The sequence below is a fragment of the Bombina bombina genome, unplaced genomic scaffold, assembly GCF_027579735.1.
Source record: "Bombina bombina isolate aBomBom1 unplaced genomic scaffold, aBomBom1.pri scaffold_518, whole genome shotgun sequence".
Lineage (NCBI taxonomy): Eukaryota > Metazoa > Chordata > Amphibia > Anura > Bombinatoridae > Bombina > Bombina bombina.
The window spans coordinates 135,928-161,424 of NW_026511547.1; the positions used below are offsets into that span (position 1 = coordinate 135,928).

At 37.9% G+C, this 25,497-nt stretch overlaps 1 protein-coding gene across 11 annotated transcripts in view; it reads right to left on the minus strand.

Moving 5' to 3' along the window:
- Positions 1-221: 221 nt before the first annotated feature.
- The window catches only part of LOC128643793 (uncharacterized), a 202,586-nt gene continuing 177,310 nt past the window's right edge, over positions 222-25,497 (minus strand). For 10 of the 11 annotated variants that reach the window (XM_053696613.1, XM_053696614.1, XM_053696611.1 and 7 more), the window contains 4 exons: positions 23,520-23,789; positions 21,380-21,568; positions 20,397-20,447; positions 222-465 (listed from right to left, as the gene is read on the minus strand). In XM_053696613.1, the coding sequence (XP_053552588.1) occupies positions 20,401-20,447; positions 21,380-21,568; positions 23,520-23,789 (506 nt within the window). In that variant the 3' untranslated portion in view covers positions 222-465; positions 20,397-20,400. The remainder of the gene's footprint in view (positions 466-20,396; positions 20,448-21,379; positions 21,569-23,519; positions 23,790-25,497) is intronic. The other variant, XM_053696607.1, reaches the window with a different exon arrangement.

Here is a 25,497-nt window from a genome sequence, read left to right on the forward strand (position 1 = left end):
AAACTAACAGTAATCAAACACTTTTTTTTTTTAAATGCATGGGGTAATGCAGAACAGATGGCAAGCAACCCGGGACAGCAGGACAGACCCCTAAAATCGGGACTATACCGCAAAAATCGGGACATTTTGGGGGTATGCATCTTGATTCATTACCCATTTGCAGCATCTACCTGTTCAACTTTCTGTAGATTGTACTTTTTTTCAGCATCAAAACATGCTCAATAATTACTACCAGTATTTAATCTTAACTTATCATGGAAGAAAAGGGAAAACAATTTAGAAGAGAAAAGAAAAAAAATGGAAATCTAGATTTTCCTCTTAAAATGTCCAACATCAGCAAATCATCCACAAAGGTGTTATTCCTCCACCTTAAATCACTATGTACATTGTCCCATCTGTAAGGAGTTCTGAATGATTCCAGTGCACACAAATGGAAAATCAGGGTGTCTTTAAATTGCCATTAATCTGTATGTGCGAAAGAAAAAAAAAATGTACCACATTATTACAGTTTCATACTAATTGCAACACTATTTATGCACATTCAACCACTATATAAACAATAGATTATCATCTGCTCGTATTGTACTACCTCTATTCTATATCACTAAAACTGGATTCCAAAGTAGTACTCAGTTGATAGTGATATGGCCCTACTGACCTCCTCATCTGTCAGCAATGTGTAATTTTTATGTTTAACCCTTTCGCAACCGGGAATTTCATAGAAGAGTTTGCCCAAAATACCGGATAATTTTTTAGCATTTTTGCTATCACTCCATTTAAACAGATAGAACCTTGCTTTTTTTTTTTATTTACCTATCAAAACACGGAAAATATTTACATACCGCTTGTGCAACCATGACACAAATGATTGTAAAAGCTTCTCCGGGATCCCCTTTATTTAGAAATAGCAGACATGCATGGCTTTGCCATTGGTTTTTGGTAATTAGAAGGATGCTAATTGCAGATGCGCACCCCACTTCTATTATTCCTAGCAGTGAAGAGGTTAATCAGGTAGCTTGCAAGGTTATTTTTAGTTGTACTGTAGAGATTACCCTCCTACCTGACACCTCCCGCCCTCTGATCCCTCCCAAGCAGCGCTCTCCCCCAACCTACCCACACTCATCTTCACCATCTTAGGTACTGGCAGATAGTCTGCCAGTATGTAGTTAAGTTTTTTTTATTATTATCATTTATTTTTATTATCATTATTTTTTTCTGCAGTGCAGTGATTCCCCTCAACCCTCCCACCTCCCTGATCACTCCCAAACAGCTCTATAACCCCCCACTAATGGTAGCCATCTTTGGTACTGGCAACTGTTTTTTTTTTTGTAGTGTAGTTGTCCCCCCATCTTCTCCTCTCGGCGATCTTACACAGGGCAACATCCCTCCCCCCCTTTTCTGTAGTGCAGCGCCCCATCCTTCCCTCTTCCTTGATTTTTGTTTATGGAATATAGGGCCTTTCCCACCATCTGCCGCTGGGTTTCCACCTGCCTTCTGCTTTCCCTCTCACCAGCACCAGCAGATGATCGTTACAGACGGTGACACACACAGTGTCACTATCTGTAACAATCTGACATTGTGCTCTGTTACCATATGCAGACAAATGCCTGCAGCGTAGGAACACCAGCTCTCGGCTGTCACTTGACACAAAACTGCTGGAGCTTCCTGAAGCTGCGACCGAGATCTATCTTATGTGGTATGATGGACTTTGTACCGCATGATGTAGATCTACATCTTATTGGTTTAAGCAACAATATCCATGTAAATCATCACTACCCAATCACTGTCAGGGAATTGGATTTTGTTATTTGTCCTACAAGATGGTAATTAAAGCTGACCCCCATAACAATAGCCACTTTTTAACTTGCTAGCCAGCAAAGGCTTAAGGATTATCATCTTGTTTCTACTGTTGCTTAAGTGTCCATCTGAGCCTCAGCTTTTGTCTTCAGTTCTTTTCTGAAGTCTTACTGCATATACAAAGGAACCTGTCTACCTTCCTTGCAAGTCACTACTTTTGAATCTACAGGAGAGTGCTCTAAAACAATAAACCAGTTAATCTATTCTATTTGTATCAGGTCTCTGTGCCAAGAATATCCAGTTCTTCGATTTTACTTTCTTGGACTCCTTTGGTGAGAGTCCCCATTTCCTATCACTGCAGATAACTACTTCTGTTGCAGGCCAAGGAACTTCTTGTTACATTTGATCTCAGATACAGGGAGTCTCTTTCTCTGTCCCCAAGACATGCTTGTGATATCACTCAGCATTTCTTTCAGGTTAAATTAATTTGCTGGATTCTGAAGTTTTTAACTGACAGAATAGTGATGCCTTGTGGGTAAGACCTGCCCGTACTATATCTACTTCTGTGGCAAGCCGTGGAAGAGTGTCCTTGTCTTTAAACCAACCCATTTGATTTCAAATGCGGAGGGTGTCTCTTCATCCTCAAGACGTGTTTATAATTTCACTTAGCATATAAGCCTTTGGATTTTCTTGTTTTACACCCCTGGTCATCAATTCATAGTTCATCTGTATTGTTAGTGGTGATAAATATATCCATGACTCAATAAAATCATTACTTTACAAAAAATGTTTTGTAAGTTTATAAGCAATTACACTTTTATATCACTATTGGGGCTTGTAGGATGCTAGTAGGTGTGGAAAGATCCTTGCATGCCTCTGTCATGATAATCCCTTAGGTGTTGCCCTGCAGCATAATCACATTCATATTTTACATTCTAACATCCTATTGGATTCAAGTTAGGGCTGCACGATAAATCGCGGATGCAGTTTTAAACTGCGATTAATCACAGCGGTTTAAAAACCGCGAGAGTACGCAATTTAAAAAAACAAAAACAAACTCATGAAACCTGAGGCAGAGAGGTAGGATGAGAGGTGGAGCAGTGTGCAGCTGTGGGCGGACCTGAGAATGCCCGTAAAACGGACATTTTTGCAGAGATTGCCGAGTGTGTTGGAGCAACAGGCATTGATCTGAGAGTCATCTGGGAGTGGTGTGGTGGTGGTCAAGCGGTGGTGTGGCGGTGGGACAGCTCAAAGTTGTGAGCAATAAAGTGAGTATTGTACAAAAACATTAAAGTTCCTTAATGACTATTTTTTTTTTTTTAACTTGCAAACATTGAGTTTGATAACATTTTACAATATATTTTATTTATAAATGTTCATTAAGGATTGCTTGCTTGTAGAATTTATTGTGAAATGAATAAAAAATAATAATATATTCACAATGATACAAAATAATATATATATATATATATATATATATATATATATATATATATATATATAAAATATATTAAATATCTACTAGACAACTCTTCTACTCTATCTAGTAGATCAATTATACAGGATGAAATTTGTATTACTAGAGTAGATACTGATAGATTTCTGATAAATGTAATTATAATATATTATTAATTATATTTATTTATAAATTATTTGAGTGAGTGTAGATTCCCAGAAGATAGATCATAAATCACACAGTGGTGCAGTGCACAACACAACCATTTTGTTTGTTTTTTTATTATATTTTTCCTCTAATTATAAGTGCTGTTAATTTTAAATGTAAAACATTACCATTACCCTCCCTGATTATACTGTACCATAATCCCAAGCCAACACAAATGTTTATATTTACATTAATAAAAAATGATTGATTGATCTCTCTATTCTATTTTCTGTAATTTCTGTTCCTAAAAAAGTAATTTTGGTTTTATTAAAATTTTAATTTTGTCATTCTTTATGGATGGATGCTGCTGCAGTGCAATTGCAATGCAATTAATTTTGTTCCTTTTTTAAGAAAGAAACATTTGAAACTTTGAAAGGGAATAATTTTTTATTGTAAGCACTAAGCTGCAATGCAAGTAATTTTTTTCTTTATCATTGCTGCTGCTATGCTAGTGCGGCAGCAGCTGCAACATTAAAAAATCATTAATGCATTTTGGGGATCCAAAATATCCTATAAATAGCAGCATGATGCTAAAATGTGCAACTGCAATCTGCGTCAGGTATGCAATGCCCTATTAACCTGTCCATGTGCATTGTGCATCCACAAAATTGCATCCCTGGCCTGAATGAATTTTGACTAAGCAATTCTTTTTAAGAATTAATAAAATATAGCTAAGTTAAGCTAATATAAGGCAATTCAAGTGTGAATGTTGTTTAAAATTGCATGCTCTATTGCTCTGTCTTGATTGATTCAGTTTCAGAACACAAAATAAATGTAATAATTAAATTACAATTTTTTTTTTTTTACTTGATGACGTCTCTCCCAGTCCATTACTGTTTTTGTGACTGTGTTTGTTGTCTTTACAAAAAGTTGAACTTGTCTCCCCTAACCACCCCTATTCTATGTTGTCTGTCTATTTTTCCCTCCCTTCCAAATCCTTATTCTAAAATATGTTTATGTTCATTGTTCAACCAACAGCAAAGACTGTCGGTGTATCGTCTCCTACTGTACCAAGTTCAACCAAGTCAGCCAACAGCTGTTGTTCCAGATTGCAGCCTGTTTCTTCTACAACAACAAGGTCATCCACATTCTGCAGCCTGTTTCTTCTTCTACAACAGCAAGGTCATCCTCATCCTGCAGCCTGTTTCTTCTTCTACAACAGCAAGGTCATCCACATCCTGCAGCCAGTTTCTTCTTCTACAACAGCAAGGTCATCCACATCCTGCAGCCTGTTTCTTCTTCTACAACAGCAAGGTCATCCACATCCTGCAGCCTGTTTCTTCTAATACAACAGCAAGGTCATCTACATCCTGCAGCCTGTTTCTTCTTCTACAACAGCAAGGTCACACACATCCTGCAGCCTGTTTCTTCTTCTACAACAGCAAGGTCATCCACATCCTGCACCCTGTTTCTTCTTCTATAACAGCAAGGTCATCCACATCCTGCAGCCTGTTTCTTCTTCTACAACAGCAAGGTCATCCACATCCTGCAGCCTGTTTCTTCTTCTACAACAGCAAGGTCATCCACATCCTGCAGCCTGTTTCTTCTTCTACAACAACAAGGTCATCCATATCCTGCAGCCTGTTTCTTCTTTTACAACAGCAAAGTCATCCTGCAAGTGCACTGCCTCTCTGCAAGCCTGTGTCTTCTACAACAGCAAGGTCAGCCATTCATCCAGTGTCTTCTACAACAGCAAGGCCAGTCCTCTAGAGTCAGTGTATTCTACTGATGGTCAGTCTCCTCCAGTGAAAGCCAGTGTTGCCTCAGTCTGAAATAAACATGATGAGCAAGCCCATTGTTGTCTTCTTTATATTCAATAATTCATTTCAAGTGTAAGCCTGTGGTCTTTTGTCTCTTCACAATCAGAATCAAGGTGACTGCATAATCATTAAGTCAATTGTTGTCTTATTTATATTCAAGTGCAGCAAGCCTGTGTGTTGTGTTCTCTCTTCAATCAAGGTGACCCCTTCATCAAGCACATTGTTGTCTTCTTTATATTCATTTCAAGTGTAAGCCTGTGGTCTCTTGTCTATTCTCAATCAAGGTGACTGCATCATCAAGCCCCTTGTTTTCTTCAAGTGCAGCAAGCCTGAGTGTGTTCTCTTCAATCAAGGTGACTCCATAATCATTAAGTCAATTGTTGTCTTATTTATATTCAAGTGCAGCAAGCCTGTGTGTTGTGTTCTCTCTTCAATCAAGGTGACCCCTTCATCAAGCACATTGTTGTCTTCTTTATATTCATTTCAAGTGTAAGCCTGTGGTCTCTTGTCTATTCTCAATCAAGGTGACTGCATCATCAAGCCCCTTGTTTTCTTCAAGTGCAGCAAGCCTGAGTGTGTTCTCTTCAATCAAGGTGATTGCATCATCAAGCCCATTGTTGTCTTCTTTATATTATTCAATTAATTTCAAGTGCAAGCCTGTTGTCTCTTGTCTTAATTGCTGCAGAGTGGAGAAGAAGATCTCAAATCTTTAGGAAGTTTTTTTAATACTGCTTCCGCTGCCTCATCTCTGCAACTTGAAGAAGCTAGCATTATCAGAGCTAAGCTAACAGCTATCTGGCATCATTCCTTGACCCACCATTCAAGACAACCTATATAAATGCGGATAACATCATCAAGGCCAGGGTGATGTCTGATATGGACATTGTGTCTGAGCAGCAAGTCATGCAAGCAATCAGCAGTCCCCCATGAAAAGTAATATATGAATGTAGAAGAAGAAAGAAACTGTGCCATAAATGCAATAACCTGAAGCCAGGTTCAAACTTTCAATGTTTTGATTTGAATATTGTATTCTCTCTTTTAAATTTGAAAATTGTACTCTTACTGTACTATGCTGCAGTGCTGCTGCTATAAGTTGATGCATGTATCGATGTTAAAAACAAGTTGCAGGATTTACCTTGTCAGTACCACATCCTTCATGTTTTCATGGATAGTCACTCAGCTAAATGACTAACACACATGAAGCAGTGTGCATTGACTACCGAAATTACTAGACTTAGAAACACAAATCATCAGTCAAAACAATCAATCAAATCATTCAAAAATCAATCAAATCAATCAGTCAGTCAAAATTCTTGTCAGCAGTTTTCAGATTTCTCCATGCATAGTTACACTGCTTAATTTGTTACCACAGCCACATACCACAGCTAGACTGACTGTCCATTAGAAAACATGGACAATGTGGCCAGCTAATTTCCTTTCAATTAGCTTTGTGTGTCTTGAGTTCACTTGTTTGTATTATGTACTCTAACTATAACTGTTCTTAGTGTTATGTACTAGTAGTACACTACAGAATAGCTGTGTGATGTAATATGACAGGCAGTGCAGGATGTCAGGATTGACCTTGTCAGTGCCACTTCCATGTTTTCATGGATACTTAGTAGTCACTCAGCTAAATGACACAGGAAGCAGTGTGCATTGACCACTAGACTACCTAAATTACTAGACTTAGAAACACAAATCATCAGTCAAATCAATCAATCAATCAATCAAATCATTAAAAAATCAATCAATCAAAATCAAATTAATCAAATCAATCAGTTATTCAAAAATCTTGTCAGCAGTTTTCAGGTTTCTCCATGCATAGTTACACTGCTTCATGTGTTACTCATACCACAGCTAGACTGACTGACTGCCCATTAGAAAACATGGACAATGTGGTAAGAACTGACCAGCTAATTTGCTTTCAATTAGCTTTGTGTGTCTTGAGTTAACTTGTTTGTATTATGTACTCTAACTCTAACTGTTCTTAGTGTTATGTACTACTAGTACAGAATAGCTGTGTGATGTAAAATGACAGGCAGTGCAGGATGTCAGGATTTTCCTTTACTGTATACTGTCTTGTACACAAATCATACTGATATAAATTCAGCACATTTCAGGTTTCTCCATGCATACACTGCTTCATATGTTAATCATACCACAGTTATGACTGTCCAAGACAACATGACAATGGTGTGTCAGAAGACCTAAGAAATGGCTAGTTGATACTATGTAACCACAGCACAGGAAGCTAATTTTATTTTAGGCCCTAATTCAAGTAATTCACTTCCAGAGATGCACCATATTTGTCTTAATGACAAGGTCCAGCATTAATTGATCTGTTCATATAGTGATAAGCCACATCTGAGACTGGTTGTTTTGTATGACCAGGAATTAAAGGGGATTACTTAGGAAATATACCTTTAATCAGCCACCATCAGAACTGGGTACTTGTGAATTCCTTTTTAAAACAGCTTTCAGTTAAATATATGTTCTAAATCTTTTATTTCAACTAGTAAAGGTCAACTGGTGCCTTTTCATGTAGTACTGAGAATTGATAGTATTGATCCTTTCTAATAACCATGAACTGTTACAAATAGCAACTGGGCACATCTCTTTTATGGATCCCAAGACTAATACTCACTAAGGTTTTAAGATCTATTTAATTTTTAACTGCAATATTAATTAGATCTGGCCTGTAAGAGAGTGCTGCAAATTGTGCTAACAATCAGCTAGATTACGAGTTTTGAGCGCTGCTATTACAGGTTTTGGAAAACCCGGCTTGTGTGGGTGATATGGTGGCGTTGAGCTCCATACCTCACCCAAATACAAGCAGTGTTTTGACGTGTTCGTGCATGATTTCCCCATCGACATTAATGGGGAGAGCCGACTAAAAAAAAGCCTAACACCTGCGATCGCGGAATGTCTATGGGGGGAAAAAAAGGTTATGTTTAAACCTAACACCCTAACATAAAAACCACGTCTAAACACCCCTAATCTGCCGCCCCCAACATCGCCGCTACCTACATAATGTTATTAATCCCTAATCTGCTGGCCCAAACATCGCCGCCACCAAAATACACTTATTAACCCCAAATCTGCCGCCCTTAACATCGCCGCCACCTACATTACAGTTAAACCTCTAATCTGCTGGCCCGAACATTGCCGCCACCTACATAATGTTATCAACCCCTAATCTGCCGCCCCCAACATCGCCGCCACCTACATAATATTATTAACCCGTAATCTGCTGGCCCGAACATCGCCGCCCCCTAAATACACTTATTAACCCCTAATCTGCCACCCTTAACATCGCCGCCACCTACATTACAGTTATTAACCCCTAATCTGCTGGCTCAAACATCGCCGCCACCTACCTACACTTATAAACCTCTAATCTGCCGCCCCCAATGTCGACGTCACTATACTAAAGTTATTAACCCCTAAACCTCTGGCCTCCCACATCACTAACACTACGTAAATATATTAACCCCTAACCCTAACCATAAATCTAACCCAAACGTAACCCTGAACCTAACCCTAACACCCCCTAACAAATATAATTAAAATCTAAATAAATCTTACAATTATTACTTAAATAACCTATTTAAAACTAAATACATACGTAGCTGTAAAATAAAACCTAATCTAGCTACAAAATAACTAATATTTACATTGTAGCTAGCTTAGGTTTTATTTTTATTTCACAGGTAAATTTGTATTTATTTTAACTAGGTAGACTAGTTAGTAAATAGTTATTAACTATTTAATAACTACCTAGTTAAAATAAATACAAAGTTACCTGTATAATAAAACCTAACCTGCCTTACACTAAAAACTAACATTACAATAAAATAAAAAAAATGAAATTAATCAAATACAATTATCTAAATTACAAAAAAAAAAAACACTAAATTACACAAAATAAAAAAAACGAAAATATCCAAAATAAAAACTAATTACTCCTAATCTAATAGCCTTATAAAAATAAAAAAGCCCCCCAAAATAAAAAAAAACCCTAGCCTACACTAAACTGCCAATAGCCCTTAAAAGGACCTTGCCCCAAAGAAATCATCTCTTTTACCTGTAGAAAAAAATACAAACAACCCCCCAACAGTAAAACCCACCACCCACACAACCAAACCCCCTAAATAAAAAACTGTCTAAATAAATCTAAGCTAACCTTTGCCCTGAAAAGGGCATTTGGATGGGCATTGCCCTTAAAAGGGCATTTAGCTCTTTTACATTGCCCAAAACCCTACTCTAAAAATAAAACTCACCCAATAAACCCTTAAAAAAACCTAACACTAACCCCTGACAATCCACTTACAGTTTTCGAATACCGGACATCCATCCTCATCCAGGTGGCAGAAGTCTTCATCCAAGCGGGCAGAAGTCCTCATCGAAGCCGGCAGAAGTCTTCATCCAAGCGGGCAGAAGTCTTCATCCAGACGGCATCTTCTATATTAATCCATCAGGCATGGAGCGGGTCCATCTTCAAGACATCCGGCACGGAGCATCCTCTTCTTCTGATCGAAGGGAATGAAGTTTCCCTTTAAGTGACATCATCCAAGATGGCGTCCCTTACATTCCGATTGGCTGATAGAATGCTATCAGTCAATAGGAATTAAAGGTGAAAAATCCTATTGGCTGTTGCAATCAGCCAATGGGATTAAGCTTTCATCCTATTGGCTGATCCAATAGGATTGAGCGCGCATTCTATTGGCTATTCCAATCAGCCAATAGAATTTTTTCACCTTTAATTCCTATTGGCTCCCAGGCAAACTTGTAATACCGGCGCTATGAAAGTCCCATTGATAAAGGACTTTTTTAAAAGTGCGGTACTGACGTTGCATGACAGCCAAAAAGGTGTACAGTACACCTATACCAACAAGACTTGTAATAGTGGCGTTAGGGAAAAAGCAACGTTATGGGCCATAATGATGCTTTTTCACTCATAACGCCAAACTCGTAATCTAGCTGAATGGCAGTGGGAATGCTTTTAAAACATTTTGGGCCAGATTAGAAGTGGAGCCTTATTTAACACTCAGGCTTGTATGCTAACTTTGCTAGAAGTAAGCTTTTTGCGCACGTCAGGTAGCACTCGCATTACAAGTTGAAAGTAAAAAGTTTTAGTACGAGCGCTAACCCGATATGCACAAAAATCCGAACTTAGAATATTGTGTGCGCGTAAATCTGATTGCATATTCTGAAGTGTGCTAACCTGACAAAAAATATAAATATTTCACATTCCAATGTTCTTCACAAAGCAAAATATGTTCTATTTATTGATAAATAAATATTCTATGTATATCTGATGTTTTATTTGGTAAAATATATACAGTATCTTTACACACACATATATATACAATCACTTGTAATAGCTGCGTTAGGAAAAAAGCAGCGTTATGGGCCATAACGACGCTTTTTCACTCATAACGCCAAACTCGTAATCTAGCTGAATGGCATTGGGAATGCTTTTAAAACATTTTAGGCCAGATTAGAAGTGGAGCCTTATTTAACACTCAGGCTCGTATGCTAACTTTGCTAGAATTAAGCTTTTTGCGCACGTCAGGTAGCACTCGCATTACAAGTTGAAAGTAAAAAGTTTTAGTATGAGCGCTAACCCGATATGCACAAAAATCTGAATTTAGGATATTGCGTGCGCGTAAATCTGATTGCATATTCTGAAGTTTGCTAACCTGACAAAAAATATAAATATTTCACATTCCAATGTTCTTCACATAGCAAAATATGTTCTATTTATTCATAAATAAATATGTATATCTGATGTTTTATTTGGTAAAATATATACAGTATCTTTACACACACACACACATATATATATATATATATATATATATATATATATATATATATATATATATATATATATATACAATATATATATATTGTAACAAGAATATTTGGCAACCACTCTCTTCTAGGGTTTAAATGCAATAGAGGACAATCCAGTGAATGTTTTCAAAACTTTATTTTCTTCCAAAACACCAATGTGACTTTAACAGCAGCATACAGTTTGTTCACAGGTAAGGCAAAAGGAACAGATTCAGTCTCTGCACAAGCTTCCAAAACAGCAAATATCTGTTGCATTGTCTGCAGCAACACAAATGTCCTTTACAGAATGAAACAGCAAACAGAAATTCAGCAAAATGTTTAGTACATAATATTTTCACAACACAACACATCAGGACTCCTGACTGGCTGTAATCTACTTAATTAGATAAATTCTTCCCTTTTAAACCCTAGGAGCAGTAATCATGAGCCACACCTGAATTTAATTGTCTTTAACAGCTGTAAGGTATTCACAACTAAAAAACACTAATCACTTCCCTGGGGTTTCTTAGCAAAATGGTAAAGTGAAATGTATTAAACTTGGTCTAATATATACTCCCTCTATCACCAAACCAGATTTTCTGTCACACTTCTTCCCCCCAGCTCACACTTAGTGGAGTGAGCGACAATAGACATTAAAGAGTGTACCCTTCAAAGACCATCAGCATTGCCCTGCAAAAGACCTGCTCTGTGCTCAACAATGAAATGAAAAGGCTGCAGACTAAGAAACCATCCATTTGAGAGGAGCATGATCTGTAATCAACCTGTATTTCCTCCCCAACAAATAGTACCGAAGAGACTCCAAAGCCCACTTAATAGCTAAACATTATTTTTCAACAATAGAGTAATTTTTTATCTTGTTGGTTTTATTTTCTACTAAGAAATAATACAGGATGCTCCTCCCCTTGTTACACTTAGGAAAGAACAGCCCCCACACCAACATCAGAAGCATCAGTCTGCACTATAAAATCTTTACAAAAATCTGGAGTTACCAAAACTGGATAGGCACAGACACAGGGCATCTTTCAAATGCTTAAAAGCCTTGTCTGCTTCTGTGGACCATTTAACAATCACTGGTGATTTTGCCTTTTCTAAGATCAGTTAAAGGAGCAGCTATTGTAGCAAAATCTGGAATAAACCTTCTATAATATACAGTCAACCCCAAAACAGCTCTAACTTGTTTCTTAGTTAGGGGCTGGGGCCAGTTTTTTATGGCTTCGATTTCAGTTGTCTGTGGCTTAACTAATCCTCTCCCATTTGTATATACCAAGAACTTCACCTCCTCTAAACCAATGGTACATTTTGAAGGATTTGCAGTTAAGCCAGCAGAGAAAATGGATTCAAGAACTGCCTGAACTTTTGGAAGATGTGATTCCCAATCTGTACTATAAATGATTACATCATTAAGATAAGCTGCAGCATAACGAACATGGGTGTTTAGAATTCTATCCATCATTCTCTGAAATGTTGCAGGAGCACCATGTAACCCAAATGGCAAAACTGTATACTGAAACAACTCATCTGGAGTTGAAAAAGCAGTTTTCTCCTTTGCCTGATCAGTGAGGGGTACCTGCCAATAGCCTTTTGTTAAATCAATTGTTGAGGAACTCTATAGGGTTTAAGGGAAACTTCTTTTCCTGGTTCTGTAACTATGTTATATTTAATTATGTTAGTTCTCCCTGGCATCATGAAAAAAAAACTCTCTGTTCCTTCTCATAAAGTCCTTGACCTCTTGCTTTTGATGCACAGATAGGGTTTCAGAAATATTTACTTATGGCTCGGTAACAGGTATCTCTGTTGTATTTACCGTACACAAAACCTCCAAATCCTTCCAGAGCTTCAGTAGATGAATGTGATATATCTGCTCAGGTTTTCTTCTCCCTGGCTGACCATATAGTTTACATCACCCACCTTTTCAATTATCTCATATGGGCCGTGCCAAGTAGTCAGAAATTTATTTCTACTGTAGGGACTAAAACTAGTACCCTGTCACCAGGCTGAAACACTCTAACCCTAGAATTACGATTATAACTGTGTTTTTGTGCTTCTTGGGCTTTTCCCATATGTTCCCTAACTATGGGCATGACAGCCTCTATTCGATACTGAATTTGAGATATATGTTCAATAACACTTCTATATGGTGTAGTTTCCTGTTCCCATGTCTCTTTAACAATATCAAGTAACCCCCGTGGATGTTGACCATACAAAAGTTCAAAAGGTGAAAACTCTGTGGAGGCCTGAGGAACTTCCCTGATTGAAAACATTAAATAAGTCAATAAAAGGTCCCAATTTTTTTCCATTCACATCAATTGCCTTTCTGTAACATACTCTTTAGGGTCTTATTGAACCTCTCTACCAGCCAATCAGTTTGAGGGTGATATACTAAAGTTTTCAGATGCTTAATATGGATCAGTTTACACAATTATTTTGTAACCTTAGACATAAAGGGAGTCCCTTGATCTGTGAAAATGTCCTTGGGTATACCCACTCTACTAAACATAAGCATAAGTTCCTTTGCTATCAATTTTGCAGAAATATTACGTAGGGGTACTGCCTCAGGATAGCGGGTTGCATAATCCAGGACAACCAGTATATACTGGTGTCCTCTGGCTGACTTCACCAGTGGACCTATCAAGTCCGTAGCAATTCTTTTGAATGACACATCAATGATTGGTAAAGTCACTAATGGACTACTAAAATCCTTTGTGGGAGCAGTTAGCTGGCACTTGGGACATGAAGAGCAATAATTATTAACAGCCTTAAACACACCTGGCCAGTAAAGCCTTCTAAGGACCCTTTCTTTAGTCTTATCAATTCCCAGGTAGTATGTGACTATGTGCAAGATTTAACACTGTATTATGAAAAACTTGAGGTACCAACAACTCTGTGGCCTATTTGTCTACTCTGTATAGCAGGTTATTATTTACTTCAAAGTGAGGATAAGGTAATGGATTTTCTGTCTGTGAACACCATTTACCCGGATATAATTTCTTGCTTCAGCCAAAGTGGGATCCTCCCATTCGGCACTATTAAAATTACTACAATTAACCTCCAAATCTATTAAATCATCATTGCTTTCTGTACTAACACCTGGCTCATTATTCTGGATAGACTGGTCTCCTATCAATACAGGCATAGGACAATAAGTTTTACTTTTACTGTTTAATTCCAAATCAATTTCAGATAAAGGAAACACAAAATCCTCAATTTTTTTTATTCCTTTTGGACTCCTTAACTGAATTTACTATTAAAGCCCATAATTCTAAAAACTTAGGAAAATCTCTTTCTATCACCACCCCATGAGCTAATTTGGGTACTACACCTACCCGATGTTTTAAAAATTTTAAAATTTAAAATTTTAAAATTTAAAAGTTTTAAATTGTGTTTTGAAATTTACATCAGCTGTAGCATATTCACATTTATCACCATGAACACAAAGAATACCTATTTTATGCAAACGATCTATAGTCACATCAGGTACTATAAATGTTGCCACTAATGTAACCATACTACCTGAATCAAGTAATGCTTTACACATTCTACCATTTACAGTCATCAAACACATGCGAGAGACATCACTATTATCAGGATGAATACAGTTAGACAGAAATGAGTGCGGCCCTGTATTATCACTTGTACTATAGTCCATTAGTTAATCTTTAAGGGCACAGTCTCTGGCAACATGACCAACCTCAATACACTTAAAATATTTAATACTATAATTAGATTTCCTTCCAGGTTGGTTATATTTAAATGTTCCTCTATCTCCCAGAGGAGTGTCTCTTGTATCTTGTAAATATAACTGCTGGTCTCTCACCCCCCTTCCCCCTTGAACAGTCTTGCCAGTTCTTGTAGAGTTCTGACAAATAGGAGAGGAGGGTAAATCTGCTGGAGGTAGATGCAAAACTTCTCCTGCCACAATATACCTTTCCACTAAAGCAATCAGTTGGTCTACAGTTTAAGGATTACCCTGACTGACTCATCTACGCAGGGAAGCAGGTAATCCTTGTTGAAAGCGATCCATCACCAATAACTCTACAATTTTATTAGTGGAGTTAACCACTGGTTGCAGCCATTTCCTGGCAAGGTGAATGAGGTCAAACATCTGTGATCTTGCAGCTTTACCAGATGCATATCTCCAAGAGTGAAATCTTTGAGCAAGTACTACAGAAGTCACCAGGATCTCAGGCTTCAGCTTGTCATAGTCACTGGCTTGGTCCGGCTCTAGGTCAAAGTAGGCCTTTTGAGGTTCTCCACTTTAAAAAGTTGCAAGTATGCTTGCCCACTCATCTGCTGGCCATGCTTCTCTTTCTGCTGTTCTCTCAAAGGCAAGAAGGTACGCCTCAACATCGTCCGCTGCAGACATCTTTTGAATATAGTGACTAGCTTGTATAACTTTAGAGCCTTGACAGCCACTGGCAGGATCAGAGTTCAGTCTCTCAGATATAGCTTGAATCTCTTGCCACAAGGTGCATGTGGCGTTCTGCTGTTCCTCACAAACCTTCCTGAATGTTTCTGCTTGAAATGTGACCATCCGTTGCACCAGCACTTCAGTACTCTCTTTCTGTGTTTTTGCCATAATTATAGCATTCTCCGTCTGTGCCAACACCAACTGCTACAGAACTGCACTGTTTTCAGCAGCTTTTCTATTGGCCTCCTGTTACACAGCGGTAGACTGAATCAGTGCTTTAATAACTTCCTCCATGTTGCTTACAAATGATAAAACCCACAGACATAAAATGTGGTGGCCCGCCTTCTCCACCATATGTAACAAGAATCTTTGTCAACCACTGTCTTCTAGGGTTTAAATCAGTAGTGTATTTATGTGTTGTGCTGCCATAGGCACTCAAAATTCTGCCGCCCTCCCCCCTCAAAGATTTTAGGCCTTTTTTCCACTTAATATTTTTTTGGGTCAGTGTGTAAAATGTTTTTGTTTTGCTTGTTTTTTCATAACAATTAAAAAGAAAATGGGCTAGCAAAACGCTTGCATACAGGTGGGTTGAATTGCATGCATCTCATACCATTTTCTCCATGAGCGAAGGAAGAGATAAGAAGGGGAGGGGGAAAAGGGAGGGAAAGGAAAGCAGGAAGGGAGGGAGAGAAAGAGAGAGAGAGAGAAGAGAAAAGAGGTGAGGGAAAGAAAGGAGCAAGGGAAGTAGTTGAGAGAAAGAAGGGAGGGAGTGAGTTGAGGGAAAAAAGACTACACTTTGATACAATCACTGCCCTTTACATGCAACAACATATGTATGTATTGGGTACTTATAAAGCGCAGCTAATCACCCGTAAGGGTCTCTAGGCGCTGCTCATTTTATCGTCCTCGGAAGGATGAAAGGCTGAGTGGACCTCGCCAGGGATCAAACCTGAAACCCTTGGGTTGCTACAGAGCTCAGCCACAGTGCCTTAGCATGCTGAGCTATCTGTCCAGCTTTCAACATACATTAGAAAGTTGTTTAAAAATGCATGCTCTTTCTAAACCATGAAAGAAAAAAAAATTGGGTTTCATGTCCCTTTAAGGAAGTTTTGAATACCTTGCAACTATCAGAACCAAATCCAGAGGATTACAAACCTGTACATAAGTTGAATAAAGTTTTTAAAGCTTTGCCTAAAGTGCCTAAGGCTTTTGAAGCACCAGGATTGGTTACAGACTATTCCATTTGCACCTTGAAACAGGTAAAAAAAAAAAAAAAAGTATCCACAATAAGAACAAATTAATAGCCTGGGAAGTAGTTTATAAGGTTTATGGAGCTATTTCCATCTTGGCTAGACACACTAGTACTCCTATAGAGGATAAATCTTTGTTTAGGGATCCAATGGATCGCAAATCTGAGTCCTTGCTTAGGAAATTATTCTCTCAATCGGCTCTTAGACCTGCAGTTGCAATCACCTGTGTAGTCGCTGCAGCGTCCCTCTGGTGTGATTCTCTTTCTCAGATGGTTCCTTATCAATCATCTGAGGATATTACCAACTGCATCAAAGTCCTTAAAGGGACAGTCAAGTCGAAAAAAAACTTTCATGATTCAAATAGGGTGTGTAATTTTAAACAACTTTCCAATTTACTTTTATCACCAATTTTGCTTTGTTCTCTTTGTATCCTTAGTTGAAAGCTAAACCTAGGTAGACTCATATGCTAATTTCGTAGACCTTGAAGGCCACCACTAATCTGAATGCATTTTGACAAATTTTCTATACTAGAGGGCATTAGTTCATGTGTGTCATATAGATAACATTGAGCTCACGCACGTGAAGTTACCTAGGAGTCAGCACTGATTGGCTAAAATGCAAGTCTGTCAAAAGAACAGAAATTAGGGGGCAGTTTGCAGATGCATAGATGCAAGGTAATTACAGAGGTAAAACTTGTATTATTATAACTGTGTTGGTTATGCAAAATTGGGGAATGCGTAACAAAGGGATTATCTATCTTTTTGAACAACAAAAATTCTGGTGTTATCTGTCCCTTTAAAATGGCTAATGATTGAATTTGTGATGCAGTCTTTGACATCATCAAAATTGATGTAAAAAATATGTCCATTGCTGTTTTCTTAATATGAAACCCAATTTATTTTCTTTCATGATTCCGATAGAGCATGCAATTTTAAGCAATTTTGTAATTTACCCCAATTAACAATTTTTCTCCATTCTCTTGGTATCTTTATTTTAAAAAGAAAGAATGTAAGCTTAGGAGCTGGCCCATTTTTAGTTCAGCACCTGGGTAGGACTTGCTGATTGGTGGCTTCAGTAATTCTCATAGCTCCAGCGTGGCCCTGCAGAACTTGATATGAGGACCTAATACAGATGTCATCTCTTCCTTCATGGGTGCTACCCCTAAGGAAATATCTGCTGTCTCAAGGACCATTGTATCATCTGGATCTCAAATCTCTGAATTTGATGGCGTAGAGGTTGAACGACTAGTTCTCAGAAACAGAGGTTTCTCAGATTCTGTTATCTCTACTTTACTGCAAGCCACATAGCCTGTTTTGCAGAAAATGTATTATAAGCTTATTTTCTTTCTTTGGTGTTCTTGTAGATGTTTCTCTTGGACATCTTTTAGAATCCCTAGAATTCTTAAGTTCCTTCAAGATTGACTATATAAGGGATTATCAGCTTGTTCTTTAAAGGGTCAGATTTTGGCATTATCGGTTTTGTTTCACAAAAAGACTTACCAAATTACCTGTTGTTCAAGCCTTGGTGAGAATGAATCCTGCTATTATACCCATTTCTCCCCCTTGGAATTTAAATCTGGTTCTTCCTGTTCGGCAAGGTTCCCCCTTTGAACCTATGACCTCCCTGGACCTAAAGTTATTGTTATGAAAGGTTCTCTTTCTTCTACCCATTTTGTCTGCTAGAAGAGTTCCTGAATTATTTGCCCTGTCTTCTGATCACCCCTTCTTGATTTTTCTTCAAGATAAAGCAGTCCTCCAGACTAAATATGATTTTCTATTGAAGGCAGTGGTGTATTTATGTTTTGTGCTGCCCTAGGCACTCAAAATTCTGCTGCCCCCCCCCCCCCTCAAAGGTTTAAGGCCTTTTTCCACTTAATATTTTTTTGGGTCAGCAGTGTGTAAAAAAAATTTTTTGTTGTTTTTTTTCATAACAATTAAAAAGAAAATGGGCTAGCAAAACACTTGCATGCAGGTGGTTTTAATTGCATTCATCTCATACCATTTTCTCCATGAGCGAAGGAAGAGATAAGTAGGGGAGGGGAAAAAAGGAAGGGAAATGAAAGCAGGAATGGAGGGACACAGAGAGAGAGAGAAGAGAAAAGTGGTGAGGGAAAGAAACGAGTGAAAGAAGGGAGCAAGGGAAGTAGTTGAGAGAAAGAAGGGAAGGAGGGAAAGAAGGGAAGGAGTTGAGGGAGGAAGGGAGGGAAAGAAGACTACACTTTGATACAATCACTGCCCTTTACATGCAACAACACACATTACTTACCATTATTCAAGTAGTGAAACTTTTTAAGTGTCTGTTTACTATTTACTCTATGGGTTCATGGATGCAGAGAAAGCTATCTATTAGTAGCTAACATACATTAGCACTGAGAGTTTATGATTAGACATCACAAGCTGATCTAAGTAGTGTACAGACGCATCCAATCTGTTAGCTGTAAAGACCTGCAATAAGCACTGTGCTCGCAGACCCACCACATCTGATAAGGGGATGCTGCATATCGGCACAAGATCTTCTCCTCCAGCCTCACCTTGGAAGCATATCCCCGGTCAAGTTTCTCACCAAGAACGCCTCCACTGCAAAAGTGCCAGTGGCTCTAAATGAACCAACGGTTTAAAGGAGCACTGCTAAAGAGCAACCTTAATCAGCGCATGTGCCTTGTCTTCTCTGTAAAAGCCTGCACTATATCGCTCACTGTACTGTGTACTGGCTTTTAGAGAGAGGATAGGACAGATGTGCTGCCCCTCCCAAATCTGCTGCCCTAGGCCATAATACGCCCCTGATTGAAGCTAGTGTCTTCAGAAAATATTAATCAGAAAATTGTTGTTCATTCTCTGTGACGAAATCCTTCTAACCATAAGGAATACCTACTTAACAATTTGGATGCAGTCAGAGCCTTAAAATTATATCTTCAGACTACTAAAGACTTTAGTCAGGCTTCTAGCTTGTTTGTCTACTTTTTACGACCCAGAAAGCGTCAAAGGACTGTAAACAGACTATTTGTAAGGTTCACTTGGTTGCGGGAAAACAGCCTCCGAAAAGAGTAACTGCTCTTTCTACTAGATCTGTACCTACTACTTAGGCCTTCAAAACCCCTATTACCTCCTAACCTGCCACACTCCCATATAGCAAACTACCCCCACTACATTATTAACCCCTAAACCACCACAAGCCCCACCACAAAATACCCGCTAACATCAAAACCCCTTACCAGCTAACCCCCCTAAGACAATCTTTGCTTATTCTAAAACTAAAGCCCCAAAATAAAAATAAACTAATCTAACACTAAACTATTGCAATAGCCCTTAAAAGGGCCTTTTGTAGGGCATTGTCCTAAAGTGATTCTACTTTTTTCAAGCAAAAAAAAAATTCTACACCATTCTACAAGTATCCCCCACCCCTCAAAAATAAAGGCTTTCTTTGGTGGGGGGTTATTTGTAGAATGGTGTAGTATTTTTTGTTTTGTTTGGGATATAGCTAAATCACTATTACTCTAGTTTAGTGTTAGTATAGGTTTTTTATTTTTGGGTGTTTTTTTTAAGTGGGGCTTTCCATGTAAATTCCTAAATATCTTATGATGATTATACTGTGTTTTCAATTTAGAACCTAAAATGTTGCAGTTGTAAATTATTTCAGTTGATCATATCATTTAAACTTACCTAGTTAATGAATTAGGCTGCTCTTTTTGGTCATTCTGGCACACCTTTTACCTAGAAATTTTGGGAAGGATGATATTGAGGATCATTATACTACCAAAAAGTGTTCTCTGCTTTCTTTACACAGATCATACGAATATAAAAATAAGACTTCAATTGATTTCAGTTATGGGAAGCACTATTATATTGTCTAGAATAGGCACACACCATTATTTAAGGTATATAGCTTAAAAAAGAAAGAAAGTAGGTGTACGAAAATAAGGATTCCTGAAAAGTCTGGAACACTGCACACTACTCGGAAGAAGCTCCCAGCTGCTATCACGGAGGAGAAAAATGTTCATCGGGACTTGTTGATCTGCAGCAACTCTCTGTAAGGACCCCACACAAATCCAATCCCAGCTGGGCTTGTGTTGTATATGGAACTTACACTGATTTCTTAAAGGACTACTAGCACATGGGTAACAGGTACCAGGGTAAGACTGGTGAAGGCAGAGGACGCTCTGACCGCAGTCTCCCTGACTGTGCATTTTGAACTTTGTTTACCTCTGAGGCTCCAGTGGTTATTGCCTACTATACAAGCTGGGTAAAGGACTGATTCATATGTGGAGAAAGTCCAGTTTTACTTGTGTGGCCACTTAAATGCTTTATTTCAGGAAGACTAACTTTATGATGCAGGACTTTTTAGTGGTGTACCATAGATTATTTCTAGTAGCCGGCTAAATATTTTGTTGTGAAGAGTCCTTTAGGGATTTTTAGAGTTAACTTTTGATATTAAATATTGTGTTGTGGTATAGCTACTGTTTCATCAGCTGAGTGCAGTGTTCTAGACTTCTGACTGTTCCTTATTTGGTACACACAATTTCTGTCTTTTTTAAGTTATATATGCTATACTTAGGTTGCAACTGCTGATTTAATAATTATTTATGTATTTTTCATTCATTTGGATGGGTGAGCAACTTTTATCTTCTATTATTTAAAGAACTTACGGAAATAGTTGATAGTACCGAGCACAATCAGCATGCAGAAGATAAAAGATAAACTGAATATCAAAACAAAAATGTTTTTTTGTTGGGAAATGGGATCCACAGAGGTCAGAATGCGGTCTAAGGCGATGATGTAATTGGGGCTTGAATCATCTTCCACCTTGTCCTCGTTCTTAGATGTGTCAATTTCTGCTGTGTAGAAAATTAGACTTTATCAGCATTGGTTTGGAGAAATATCATAATATTGTTAGCATGGAAAGGGTAGATAAAACCGAAGAGTATAACAGTTTAAAACAAAATCATATATATATTATATAAACAAAACATGTACAATTACTTCCCTCTGCGCTTCAGGGAGCAAGCTACTAAAATGGAACTACTATACTAAAATGGAGCTACTATAAAACAAAAAAAATCTAGTGCTGTTAGAAACTCAATTTTAGCACCTGTATCACACTTAAATTGTTATTGCTCAGTGACAGCATGTGCATGTATGTTACTATATTACAGCAGCTACTTATAACTAATTGCAATGACCATATTGACATATAATACAGGACCTGCTATCAAGTATTCCTAACAGCGACTTCTTTTCACACACACAAAATATAAAATAACAAAAATCCCTGTTCCAAACCAATGAAAGCCCTATCTTTTCCTCATCTTCAGTCCTGGGGGTAGATTTATCATAGTGCGAGCAGACATGATACGATGTAGCGTATCATGTCCGCTGCACATCGATAAATGCAGACAGCATACACTGGTGGCATTTATCATTGCATTTATCATTCTTGTGAACTGCTGGTGCAATGCCATCCCCTGCAGATTTGCGGCCAATCGGACGCTAGCAGGGGTGTTAATCAACCCGAACGTGTTCAATCGGGTTGATTTCTGTCTGCGGCCTCAGAGCAGGCGGACAAGTTATGGAGCAGTGGTCTTCAGACCGCTGCTTCATAACTGCTGTTTCTGCAGTTATGAAGCAGCGGTCCATACGGAGCTTGATAAATCGGCCCCTTGATCTGTTTTGGTGTTCCCTTCTCTCAGAAGTGTAGGAGGGTTCAGTACCAACAGTAAACCCTCACACCACAATCTTGATTGATTAATCTCTTAGCCAATTATGATTGCTTTAAAAAAAAAATTATGAATAAGAGGGGACACTGGACTAAGATTAGACCAGTGGCTAGATTGAGGAAAGGACTGACAATAGACCACAATGGGATGTGGGATTAATATAGGAAATTTGGAAAACCTGTAATTAGACAGGACATAAACAACTTAAAGGGACATTAAACCCCAAAAAAATATTTCAATATTCAGATACAGAATACAATTTTAAAAAAAGTTTCAAATTTACTTCTATTATCAAATTTGCTTTGTTCTACTGTTATTCTTTGTTGAAGGGATACCTAGGTAGGTAGCGTGCACATGCCTGAAGCACTACATGACAGGAAATACTGACATGACAGAAAAACTGCTGCCATATAGTGCTGTAGACACATGCACACTCATGAGCGTACATCACAGCTTTTCAACAAAGGATAACAAGAAAACTAAGAAAATTTGAAAACAGAAATAAATTGGTTGTTTAACATTGTATGTTCTATCAGAATCATGTTTTATGTCCCTTTAAACACCCAATTATTATTTTTTTAAATTACTGACTCGTTTATACTGGTATTGTTTCTGTTCAATACTTAAATGATAAATGTTATTATTTTTTCAATTATTTAATTAATTAATCATTGTAATTCTACCAGTATCTGAATTTATCTATACCATTTCTAGCCTTCAAAGATATTCCTAACAGGCCAGATTTTAAGCATTTTCCTTCTAAGGCTGTACATTAGCTCACTTGATATAACTGTCTCACCTGTGCCCAGGTAGGGAAATTCTTTAAATCTAGCATTTTAGGGGTCCTTGAGTACTGGAATTGAACAACACGGTGGCAATAACGTTCAATGTTTCAATAGGTCATCAGTCAACCATTTTTGCTTAGATCCCAAATTTCAGAACTTAACCCTGACTTTTCAAGGGCATTGAGTAAAGTTACCTATCACTGTAAAAATCCTGATTTTTCCTTGTGTATTCATATCTCCTGCTCTAAAATTGTCATTAATATAATTGTGAAGGCCATAATTCTCACCCTCCTTATTTGAACGAATTGGGCTTAAATAAGTCTTCTTTACACCATCGGAATTATTTGCCTGGCACATGAGCTCAACTTGAACTCCAGGAGTCAGTGTAATGGTGAAGTTTGTAGGCTGCCTTAAGTAGCTTTTTTCCTCCTGCAATAGTTCCTTCTTGTTATAGATGGAATACACGATGGGCAGAGAACCAGACTCTGAGAAGCAGCTTAGTTGGACTTGATTGTTTGAAATGTCGAGATATTTTATTTTTGGGTTGGAGATAAAAGCTGAAAAGAAATAAAAGTGGAAAATTAGAAAAATAAAATCAGACCACTTCTTCAAGGACAACCAGATCTCCCATGACATGCAGAAATGTTAAATGTATGGTGGGAAATAATTATTATAACTCTTCATTGCCTGCAATACAAAAAATCTAAAGAACAATATTAATGAGCGTAATACAGAAATGTCAGAAGCAAACTGAATTAAGTTATAGTTGTAAATACAAACATGGCATGCTTGGGGCTAGACAAAAATATATTTTGTCCATTCTATGGTCCAAAAAATATTCTTAACATTAGAGGAAAAATAAATTTTTAGTTGCACAATTATATATATATATATATATATATATATATATATATATATATATATATATATATATATATATATATATATATATATATATATATATATATATATACAGGGAGTGCAGAATTATTAGGCAAGTTGTATTTTTGAGGATTAATTTTATTATTGAACAACAACCATGTTCTCAATGAACCCAAAAAACTCATTAATATCAAAGCTGAATAGTTTTGGAAGTAGTTTTTAGTTTGTTTTTAGTTATAGCTATTTTAGGGAGATATCTGTGTGTGCAGGTGACTATTACTGTGCATAATTATTAGGTAACTTAACAAAAAACAAATATATACCCATTTCAATTATTTATTTTTACCAGTGTAACCAATATAACATCTCAACATTCACAAATATACATTTCTGACATTCAAAAACAAAACAAAAACAAATCAGTGACCAATATAGCCACCTTTCTTTGCAAGGACACTCAAAAGCCTGCCATCCATGGATTCTGTCAGTGTTTTGATCTGTTCACCATCAACATTGCGTGCAGCAGCAACCACAGCCTCCCAGACACTGTTCAGAGAGGTGTACTGTTTTCCCTCCTTGTAAATCTCACATTTGATGATGGACCACAGGTTCTCAATGGGGTTCAGATCAGGTGAACAAGGAGGCCATGTCATTAGATTTTCTTCTTTTATACCCTTTCTTGCCAGCCACGCTGTGGAGTACTTGGACGCGTGTGATGGAGCATTGTCCTGCATGAAAATCATGTTTTTCTTGAAGGATGCAGACTTCTTCCTGTACCACTGCTTGAAGAAGGTGTCTTCCAGAAACTGGCAGTAGGACTGGGAGTTGAGCTTGACTCCATCCTCAACCCGAAAAGGCCCCACAAGCTCATCTTTGATGATACCAGCCCAAACCAGTACTCCACCTCCACCTTGCTGGTGTCTGAGTCGGACTGGAGCTCTCTGCCCTTTACCAATTCAGCCACGGGCCCATCCATCTGGCCCATCAAGACTCACTCTCATTTCATCAGTCCATAAAACCTTAGAAAAATCAGTCTTGAGATATTTCTTGGCCCAGTCTTGACGTTTCAGCTTGTGTGTCTTGTTCAGTGGTGGTCGTCTTTCAGCCTTTCTTACCTTGGCCATGTCTCTGAGTATTGCACACCTTGTGCTTTTGGGCACTCCAGTGATGTTGCAGCTCTGAAATATGGCCAAACTGGTGGCAAGTGGCATCTTGGCAGCTGCACGCTTGAGTTTTCTCAGTTCATGGGCAGTTATTTTGCGCCTTGGTTTTTCCACACGCTTCTTGCGACCCTGTTGACTATTTTGAATGAAACGCTTGATTGTTCGATGATCACGCTTCAGAAGCTTTGCAATTTTAAGAGTGCTGCATCCCTCTGCAAGA